General features: G+C 36.5%; 1 protein-coding gene across 3 annotated transcripts in view; it reads right to left on the bottom strand.

Annotated features, from left to right (window-relative positions):
* Dym (dymeclin) overlaps window positions 1-11,507 on the bottom strand; it is a 543,161-nt gene that overhangs the window by 289,170 nt on the left and 242,484 nt on the right. For all 3 annotated transcript variants that reach the window (XM_004623641.3, XM_023714738.1, XM_023714739.1), the window contains exon 11: window positions 723-848. In XM_004623641.3, coding sequence (XP_004623698.1) covers window positions 723-848 — 126 coding nt within the window. The remainder of the gene's footprint in view (window positions 1-722; window positions 849-11,507) is intronic.

An 11,507-nucleotide genomic window follows, 5' to 3' on the forward strand; every position in this document is an offset into this window, starting at 1 on the left:
TATATATATATATATATCAACAAGCTATGCCAAATAGGATACAAAGTGACCAAAAAAATCAAATAGAGCTTAGCAAGTTGAAAGTGAAAATAAGGAAAGCTTTATGGGCAATGCCAGGCACTTGCAATGCTTCACTGGCAGTGTTATTATAGGATACTGGAAAACTGTCTATCAGCCTTGTACTATACTTTGTAATAAAGTATTCTGAAGACTTTAAAAAAGTAAGTTTTTGTGTATATACATACTTTGTACTGAGACATAGGACCTTCATAGTAAGACACATTTCCAACATTAGTTTTTATTCTGACGCAGGGTCTTGCTAAATGACTAGAATGGGTCCAAATACCAATCCTTCTGCCTCAGTATCCTAGAATGCTGGTATTATAGGCATGCACATACCACCACGATCAGCTGGTAAAGTACCATCTATTTAAAAATAGAGCCTACTCAACAGAAAGCAGAAAATCTCTAAGTGGATGTTTGAGAAACAGGCTAGGAGTGCAGTGAGCACAACTTGCAGGAGGAGACATGTGTGTCCTGCTATGGCTGTATAAAGGTAGCAGCGTTGGAACACACCTCCGGATCTCAATAAACAAGAAGCCTATTAGGTTGGGACATTCCCTTGGCAGACAAAGGAAAAATAATGGACAAACAAAAAACTGATATGAGAGCGGGCCATAACAGATCTTATGGAGGGTTTAATAAAGGTAATGGTAAAGTACCACTTCATGAATGGACCTATTGAAGCCATCATCTTCTGTAAGGATCAGCAGTATTATGAGGGCCATATACACATGGTGTGAATTTCTTTCTTCAACATGATATAAAATTTCAAGAATTGGTAAAACCTAGGGAATAAAAATCAGAGTATAATATTTCAGTACATGATTATAAAACCTTAAATTATTTTAAATCTTTACATTTTATTTTGTATCTTTTATTTACTAACAGTTAAATTTTCCTTTAGAGAAAAAAAAAAAAACATAAACCTCTTCTGACTATGTATTGCTAAAATTCCAAAAACAAAAATTATTACACACTACGAAATGGTTTCTAAAGGTCTATGCAACCTAAAGACTGGATTTGTAAAAACCACTTAAACTCATGATTTAAAGGTTTTATGAAGTCACATTACTTTTCCCCAATCAAACTTAGGATAAAAGCTTAGTTACTCAGAAATTAAAGAGCATCTTAATTTATATATGCTTAATATCATTTGTATTTTAATGCTAATAAAGATAAGCGAGTTCAATAAGCAATTCAAATAAGCAATCAGATTATTACTACAAAAATAATTTTCTCAACATGTGCACTGAGATTCACCCTTCAGCATATCTGTCAAGCTTTTCATTTTAAGACCCCGCACACACACAGATGAATTTGTTTTGAATTATTTTGACACCTTCAATTTGTTCATTCATTCATCTATAATTGAAATCAGACAATAACCTGTAAACTATGTAAATTAATTATTACAAACACATGTCTGGAAAGCACAATGGCATATACAGCCCATGAATATTGGGAGACATACCTATTGCAGCAATCTGAGGTATTTACTTTTCCCCTAAATTATAAAGTGCAGCTGCATGAACATTATTTACTTCCAGGAACTAAATGCACCACAGTTACCAAAATAGTCATTACTTTTTTTTTTTGAAATTTCATTTAATTTCATTTTGAAGAGTAAAAATAAAAGCAAAAACAGTAGGAAAAAAAAAAAAACAAATAGTAGAAACAAAGACAAACAGGGTAACACAACAATACTTTTGTTACAGATTTTCAAAACAAGAATAGCTCGTTAACAATAATTGTTTTGTTATCTATTTTTATCATCAAATCTGTTGCTCAGATTAACAGATACAATTATGCAAGACTGGAGAAGTAATTGAATTAAACTTTTTTTAAAAATTTATTTTAATGAGAGTATAATAAAAATTCATAAGATATTACAAATGGTACCCATTTAGAAGACGAACAAGACAGGTATTCAAGCATGGCTTTTGTATTACACATTGCTGGCCTTGATGTCATTTCTTAGATGGCAGAAATCAGCATTTAGTTAGTCTAGGTGAAAATTCTACCCATTAATTGTTATTTTCAAAAAAATTGATGGAAATTAGTACAATCATCTCAGCCATCCAGTATACATAATTGTATATTTTCCCCCTTTCTCCTTTCCTATCTTTTCTCATTTCTCTCATCTTTGTTGCTTAAGCCTTAAATTCAATTTCTCTCTGTTTTACTATATCTATTATACTTTTTAGGTTTTATTTCTTCTTTCAGGTTCTTACACTAGGGAGATAATATGATATTTATACATGTGGGTCTGATTTATTTCACTTATGAGTATAGCCACTAGTTGCATCCACTTACCTATAAAGGATTCAAGTTTGTCTTTCCTTATAGCTGAGTAATAATCAATTGTATAAAAATACAACATCAATTTTACCCATTCCTCAGGTGATGGGCATTTTGGTTGTTTTCAAGATTTGGCTATGACAAACTGTGCTGCTATAAACATGGGTAAACATATATCACTATGGTATGATGTTTTCAGTTCTTCTGGGAAAATACCCAGAAGGGGAATAGCTGGGTTTAATGGGATTTCTAGTCCTAGTGTTTTGAGGAGTCTCCACCCTGATTTCCATAGTGGCTGTACCAGTCTACATTCCCAACAGTGGAGAGGGTTCCTTACCCCCTCCCCCATAGCCACTCAAGCATTTGTTATTAATTGAATTCTTTAAGATAGGCATTCTTTCTGGGATGAGATGGTATCTCAATGTTGTTTTAATTTGCATTTCTTGAATGACCAGTGCTGTAGAAGATCTTTTTCATGTATTTATTTGCCACTTGTATTTCTTCTTCTGAGAAGCATATATTCAACTCAGATGCCATTTCTGAGAAGGATTTTTTTTCCACTGGCTCAGGGTGCCTTAAGGATAGGTCTGCTAAGGCAGGTGGAGGTGGGGATTGAACCATGGTAACCTGTGTCTGACTACATTTGCATGAGCAGGCGCTTAAACAACTGAGCTAACCAGAGGGCGCCCGAAAAGTTGAGAAGGATTTGTTTTTAAGATGTGCATTTCTGGATTGAGTCTTTAAAATTGGGGGGCCTAATTGTTTTTCAGTTCTTTATATATTCTAGATAAAAGACCTTTGTCTGAGTAATTATTGGTTGAGGCTTATTTATTTATTTATTTATTTATTTTTTGACATGCAGAAACTTCTCAATCAGGTGAGATCCCAGCTATTGATTCTTTGTAGTATTTCCCATGCTGTTTGGTTTTTGTTCATGAACTATCTGCCTACCCCTATGTCTTCAAGATTTCCACCTACTTTCTCTTCCAGGAGATTTAGTGTTTCTGTTTTAATGTTTAGATCTTTAATCCATTTTGACTTTAGTGTGTGGCAATAGAAGCTTTTCTCTTTGTACACTTCAGGCATCACTGCTATAAAGAGCCTTCTGATATTATGCCAAATATCCAAGACTGTATTCACATTCCACATTACCTAGTTAGCATAGTTAAGGTTTTACAGGCATTTAATTCAACAGATGTTACTTCTGATTCTGCAGTTTTCTATCTGTATTTTATGTCATGTCATTCTTTTTCTGTCTAAGCTGTAGGAACTACATTCATGGCTACAGTAATACCTATCTACTCACAATGTTCACAAGAGCCTGTACTTTAGTGGATATGATAAACAATAAATCATATATTCAAACACAGAAACAATAAGTAATGGGTCTGATAGGATTAAATCAAAATAGCACTTGAATTTTTTTCTGTTAAATACTTTAAGATATAATTTAAATACCACATCATTGATCCAATTTTAGATATCTGCATGAGCACAGACTTTTATGCAGTACCCTGACTGCATATGAAATGACACCAAGAATCAATAAATGGCTAGAAATTTCTTTTCTTTTCTTTTTTTTTTTTTTTTTTTTTTTTTTTGTGGAACCGGGGATTGAACTAGGGCATTGCACTTGCCAGGCAAGTGCTTATTCTACTGAGCCATCTCCCCAGCCCCTTAAATGGGATCATATCAAATTAAAAAGCTTCTGTACACACACACATGCAACAGAGTGAAGGGACAACCTACAGAATGTGTATGAATTTTTGCCAGCTATATTTGGGCAGAGGACTAATACCTAGAATACATGAAAAACTAAAAAAAAATTAAGACATCCCAAAATAAAAGATCCAATCAGAAAATGTGTAACTGAAGTAAATATACATAGACTCTTCTCAGAAATACAAATAGCCAATAACATATAAAATATGTTCAACTTCTGTGGTCAAAAAGGAAATGCAAATTAAAATAACACTGAGAGTCCATCTTTCCACATAAAGAATGGCCATTATCAGGAAATAAAATATAGTATTGATAATAAATGTTGGCAAGGAAGCAAAGAAAAGAGAATCCCTCTACATGGTTGGTGGGAATGTAAACTGGTATTACCAGCATAGAAATCAGCTTGGAGATTCCTCAAACAGCTAAAACTAGCTTTTTAACCCAGTTATTTCCCTTCCAGATATCTTCCCAAAAGAGTTAAAGACATCATATTACAGTGATACGTGCGCATCCATGTTTACAGCACTGGAAACCCTAACAGCTAAGTCTTGGAAGGAGCCTACATAGATGAATGGATAAGGAAAATATGTATTTATGCACAATGGAGTAATCTGCCATAAAGGATAAGCCTGAATAATTTGTAGGAAAATGGATGCACATTGAGACAATAATGTTAAGTGAAATAAATCAGACACTCAAAATTAAGTATCACATAATTTTTCTTATCTGAGAAACTCAAAATACAATCAAAGAGAAAAGTAAAAGGTAATATAAAACAAGGAAGGCCTGGGGGGTGCAGCTTAGCAGCTTAGTGCCTGCCTGGTAAGTGCAAGAACATAAGTTCAATTCCAGTTAAAAAAAAAAAAAAAAGGAAGATAAATCTTATGTAAAAGAGGAGATCAAGAGGTAGAGGGAGGGATAAATAGGAAAAAGAAAAAGAGGGAAAGAGCAGAGCATAAAAAAGAATTAAGGATAGACAGAGTGTTGCATGCATATTATCCTGGCACTTGGGAGGCTGAGGCAGAAGGATCACCTGAATTTGACATCAGCCTGAACAACAAAAGGTCTTGTCTAAATAAATAAATAAATAAATAGAATTAAGATGTGTCACGTACATGTATGAGCTTCCCACAATGAACATAATCATTTCTTACTACAAACATATTGTTCCAGTTATTTTTGTTGTTGTTTCTGGGACAAATATCTGATACTCAAAATTAGGGAAGAAAAGATTTATTTAACTCAGCTACTGGAGGTTTTAGTCCATACTCAGCTGGCTACAAGGCAGAGTGGCACACGGCAAAGATCGAAGAGCAAAGGGAGTAGTAGCAGCTCAGGCAGCTAGCTAGTCTCTACCCCCTCCACATACTGTAATGCAAGTTATCTGCCCCAGTCTAGGTGCAGCACCACATCCACAATAATCACAAACTCTAGAAGCTGCCCCATTACTACATGAGGCTTTGGGGGACACCTATATAACAACCATAAGACATACTAATAAAATCAAAAATTTAAAAAGATATTGCTATAACTGAAGAAAAAGAGAAAGCAGCTGAAACCAAAAGTGGCAAAGTGGAAAAAGAATGTTAACAGATCCCAAAGGCACTAAGAAATGGAAATCAAGAGGACCTAGTTGGATATGGAAAAAAAAAAGCACAAGAGTCAGAGCATTCGTTTCTGCCAGCCATACAGGTGGCTCATCACTTGGCTAGAGAATACGGGAGTGGTAGAAGAGCAAGTAGGTTTGGGGAGAGATAAGGACTCCAGTTTTTACATCTTTCGTATAAGATGTCTATGAGGCTATCACAGGAAAATATCTGGGCCAACAGGAAGACACTTTTAATCCAAACTTTTTTTTTTTTTTTTTTTTTTTTTTGGGCAGAACCGGGGATTGAACTCAGGCCCTTGCGGTTGCCAGGGAAGCGCTTATTCCACTGAGCCATCTCCCCGGCCCTGACACTTTTAATCTAGACTGTAAAGAACTCTAAGTTGTTCACACATAAATGACAACAGAGTGAGCTGAGGAAGCTTTCAATATATCTCTTGTGGAGAGGTGTAGTGAAGAACATAAAAATGAATACAATTGTGCATCAGGATACATTTGGTCAAAACACAAATGAGAGAGACAGACACACAAAAACACAGAGAGAGACACAGACAGACAACAGCAAGCATAGAAGTAGAAAAATCTGCGGAGTACAACAGTCAGAAAGCCCAGGTTATATGCACATGTATGGAATTCTTATTCCACACTTCAACATTCAAAGGTTGCATCTCTTTAACACCAATAGGAAGGAATTAAGAAATGAAGTCTCTGGGAGGTGTTTGGGTAATGACAGTGGAGCCCTTGCAATGAGATTATGACCCTTCTAAGAAACAGGAGACAACCAGCTTCCTCTCCCTCTCTGCTTGCAGTCCTATCAGGACACAGCAAGTAGATGGTCACTTGCACACCAGGAAGTAGTTGGTCACCAGACACTGAGTGGGCCTGCAGCATCTTTATCTAGAAATTCCCATCTTGCTTAAGCCTCCAGTCTATAGTATCTTTCGTTAAGCACCCAGAACTGACATGAGGGTGAGAAGTTAAACACTAAAAGTGCACCCTGTCCGGTGCAGCAATGTTCAGGTGAAGTAGCGATGGCATATGACTGGGTTCTGTGAAAAGGTGCTGACAATGGGCAGACAGAAGTGCAGCACCACTACTTGAGCAATACACACTAAATAAAAGAGTGAGGGCAGAGAATGTTGCCCACAACTTTTAAGAAATGTGGCCACGAAAAGGACCAAAAAAAAAAAAAAAAGGAACAAATGAGACATTGGCCTTTTATGCTTCTTACAAAAAATCTATACTAAGAAAAAGAAGGACTATTAAGTATACAAAAGATATAAAAATCCTTAAATAACACACACTTTCATGCCAATATATATATAATATATAATATATATATATATTATATTATATATATGACTCATTGTTTCTGCATATTTTCAGTGAAGTTTTAAATTAATAAAATATTACAATAACATGAGTTGCATATATGCAATACACAGACACAAAGCTTGGTCCAATGGTACACGAGTGGTAGAGGCTTAAAGGAAACAGTTACCCAATCAAGCTGGACTAACAGAAACAGAAACTGAAATGGTGACTAACTAAAAGAAAATTACAAGGAGAACAGAGTTGAGGTGAATATCTAGTATTTGTCCACGATTGCTTCCCTAAGGAACCCAGGGTCACACTGTGACTATGACAGCTTGTCACTAAGAAGTTAGACAAAGCGAACACATGGTCCTAAAAGAGTTCTGCCATTCTTCATAACATTTTTAGTTATAGCAAATAAATAATTTTTCTTTCTTTCTGCTTATAAATGATGAAAAATGTAAGACTGGGGCCACTAGAAATTCATTCTCTCCCTGAAAAAATAATGTAGCTGATGAGGAGACCAAGGCTGGGAAAAACAGAGGCACAGATGGGGGACAGAACTTGGACAACATAATTTAACACGAAGCAGCCTCCTTTTTCTTTAAGTATAAATATATTTGTTACAATTAATCAATCATGACTATCTAAAATTGCTGGGCTATTTCTGTACACAAACTACTTTACTTGCAGCAACAATAAAAAACTTGTACATGTGAGGTGTTTTTTGTTTCTTTTTCTGAAAAGGGCATCCTAGTTGGGCATGGTGGCACACATCTATAATCGCAGCACTTGGGAGGCTGACACAGGAAGATCACTATGAGTTCAAGGTCAACCTGTACTACACAGTGAAAATCTGTCTCAGAAACAAAAACAAAAATCAAACAAACAAAAAAACCAGAAAAGGGTGTACTTTCATGCACTATTCTTAACCACTGAGAGCCTTGGATTCACCCTTTTTATTACTGGGCATAAAAAGAAATTTACAAGTTACTGCACTGTTATTGTGACTGACACCAATTACAAATGCACCACAAATTATGTCAGATTAATTAGTATTCTTGAGATAAAAGAAGTCAAAGATTACACGCTGATAATCCCTGCTAATGAGGAAGTCAAGGCAGGCAAGTGACAAACTCAGACTAGGCAATTTAGCAAGATGCTATCCCAAACTACAAATAAAAAAGGGTTTGGGATAAACCTGAATGGCAGAGTACCCTTGGGTTCAATCCCCAGTACTGGGGGAAAAAAGTTGTCAAAGAACAGTTACTCAGACCATCATTAAAAAGAGCCTGTGTCAGACAGTACTTGCCACTGAAGAGAGGTGGGTATGCTTCTGATCTCATAAGAACCAACACCAAACAAAGTATTCTAGGAAAAATACAAAGTGTCATGCATTGCCTTCTTCATATCAGAGGCTACAGAATAAAATCACTGATAACAACAACACAGTCAGATCAGCACAGCAACTTTCCTATTGATGACATATTTCTTCATCACTGCCTCAAATATTTATCATAGAAGAAATGCAAGCCTTATTTGGATCTGGTGGTTCAAAACTTTAATTCCAGCACTCAGGAAGGCTGAGAAAGGAGTGCTAAGAGTTCCAGTACCAGCTTTACAACATAGTCACACACTGTTTCAAACCAAAATATTTTTAAAGGGGGGTGAGAATATAGCAAAATGGTAGAGTGTCTCTGGGTTCAAGTCCTAGTATCATAAAAAAAAAAAAAAAATCTCCCTAGAAAACCTTTCTAACTGTTCATTGGTGTATGACATCAGCTCGACAGCTACTCCATGTATCATCTTACAAACCAACATTCTTACTGCCAAACTCTCTAGAAGAGGTACTCCCCCAAGTTTTGTGATTACTTTTGACCTCTCCCTTAGAATGCATCATCCTCAGAACTGTCTCTGTTCTTTTATACATACATCAGAAAACAAGCCTGTTCTTTTCAAGATTTTACTCATGAGCAGTATTCTTTACACTCAATTTGACATTTAAGCCAGTAATTTCCATACCTGCCTGGTGTAGAGACAGGTTCTTTCACCACAATTTTTGTGATTGGTGTTGCTACAGTGTGCAAAATGCTCAATGAGTTCTATTATGCCATGTTTCTTCAGTGTTTACAGAATATTTTGATACTGAAAAACTGGCTATTGTGCCTGGTGAAGCTTCTGTCAACCAGTAAAAAAAATTAAGCAGAGGAGACATTTTATCGCTTTCAGCAGCTTCTAGCTACTTCAGGAATGCTCACCTTTTTCTGAATGCATTAATAGTCCACAGTTATCTAAATACACATACTTCAAACACGCCCTGGTGATCCAGCTTGCTGTTCCTCTCAGGGAAAGACTGCTGTTCACTCCTTAGTTGTAATGGAAATCAATGATCATTTATGTGGGTTTCTGACTATGAACTAAAACTGTGGAACTAAAACAATTTCAGTCACATAACAAAAGATCATATAAATTTAAGGACTGTCTGGCAAAGTATCTTATAATTACTGTAAAAGTCCAGGAACTGAACTCAGAGTCTTAGAGCATAGGCTGTCAGAGAACAAGACACTTTAGAAACTGAGCTAAAATAACCTCACCTTTACTTTCTGCCATTCTCATGGTGAGTATGCTGCAGCTGGGACCAACTGCACAACTGTAGGCTCTTAGAAGCTGGAAAGGATCAAGAAGAACTAAAACCCCTTGAGAACTATAGAGGAAGCCTTCAAGGACTTGATCCTGGAAATGAGTGGCAGGTATTACCCTGAGGATCAGGGAGTCTGTGTCATGAGCTGAAGACACCACTGTGTTCTGCTCTAAGGTCATCTCTTTGTGAGCTGTCCGCTACCCTGAAAAAACAGACTTGTGCCTGTTTCCAGTGACATTTCCGTATCAATCTCTCAAGCACTACTTCTGTCACAACCAGGAAACCATACTTGCTCTCTTGGGAAAAGAAATTATTCTTCAAGATCTAGAATAGCAAAGGCTATCTTGGGCAACAAAGGAAAGGCAGGAGGCAACACAATCTTTGACTTGAAATTATACTATAAAGCTACAATCATAAAATCTCATACTGGCAGTAAAACAGACCCGAGGGTCAATGGAACAGATGAGAAGATCTAGACACAAACACAAACACACTCAGTCACCATATCTTTGACAAAGGGGCCAAACATATTCAATGGAAGAAATAGCGTTTTTCATAAATGGTGCTGGAAAAACTGGCTCTCTACACACCAAGGACTAAAACTAGACCTATGTCTATCACCATGCACTAAAGTAAAAAACCAGTCAAAGCTCTATCTAAATATTGAAACACTAGGGGCTGGGGAGATAGCTCAGTGGTCTAAGTGCCCACTTGGCAAACGCAAAGACCCGAGTTTGATTCTTTGTGCCACATGCTGTGAAGTCCTGGAACTCAGGTTGCAAAGTGCTGGTCCTGAAATTGAGTGTGGTGGCGCACATCTGTGATCAGTGTTAGGGAGGCTGAACTGCGTAGTGAGACCCTGTATCCAATGAATGAATTAAAAAAATTTTTTACAGTTTAAATATTGGAACGTTAAATCTACTGGAAAAGAATGTAGGTAGAAATCTTGAAGATATAGGGGTAGGCAGAGAGTTCATGAACAAAAACCAAACTGCACAACAAATAATTCAAACAATCAACAAATAGGATCTCATCTTACTAAAAAGTTTCTGCACATCAAAAGAAATCACTAACAGAGCAAAAAGAAAACCCATGGGGAAAATATTCATAGCCAATTATCCCTCAGACAAAGGACTTTTATTTAGAACATATAAAGGACTGAAAAAAAAAGCTCCCCAAAATTCAAAGACCTAATCCAAAAATGGCATCTGAGATGAATACACACTTCTCAGATGAAGAAGTACAAATGGCAAATAAATATATGAAAATATGTTCAACATTACTGGTCATTCAAGAGATGCAAAGTAAAACAATGCTGATATTCTCTCTTGCTCCAGAAACAATGGCTGTCATCAAGGAATCAACCAATAACAAATGCTGGAAAGGCTGTGGGGAAAAGGGAACCATTCTCCACTGTTGGTGGAAGTATAGACTGATACAGCCACTGTGGAAATCAGTATACAGATTCCTTAAAAACCTGGGATTAGAGGTCCCATTTGACCTAGCTATTCCTCTTCTTAGTATTTTCCCATAAGAAATTAAAACATCAAACTACCGTGATATATGTGCACCAATTTTTATAGTAGCACAATTTGTCATGGCTAAATCTTGGAAACAACCCCAATGTTTATCAATAGAGGAAAGGATAAGGGGCCAGGGAGATGGCTCAGCAGAATAAGTGCTTGCCTGGCAAGCACAAGGGCCTGAGTTCAATCCCCAGTTCTGAAAAGAAAAAAAAGAAGAAGAAGAAGAAGAAGAAGAAGAAGAAGAAGAAGAAGAAGAAGAAGAAGAGGAAGAGGAAGAGGAAGAGGAAGAGGAAGAGGAAGAGGAAGAGGAAGAGGAAGAGGAAGAGGAAGAGGAAGA

Source organism: Octodon degus, unplaced genomic scaffold (genome assembly GCF_000260255.1).
Source record: "Octodon degus isolate 3935 unplaced genomic scaffold, OctDeg1.0 scaffold00003, whole genome shotgun sequence".
NCBI lineage: Eukaryota > Metazoa > Chordata > Mammalia > Rodentia > Octodontidae > Octodon > Octodon degus.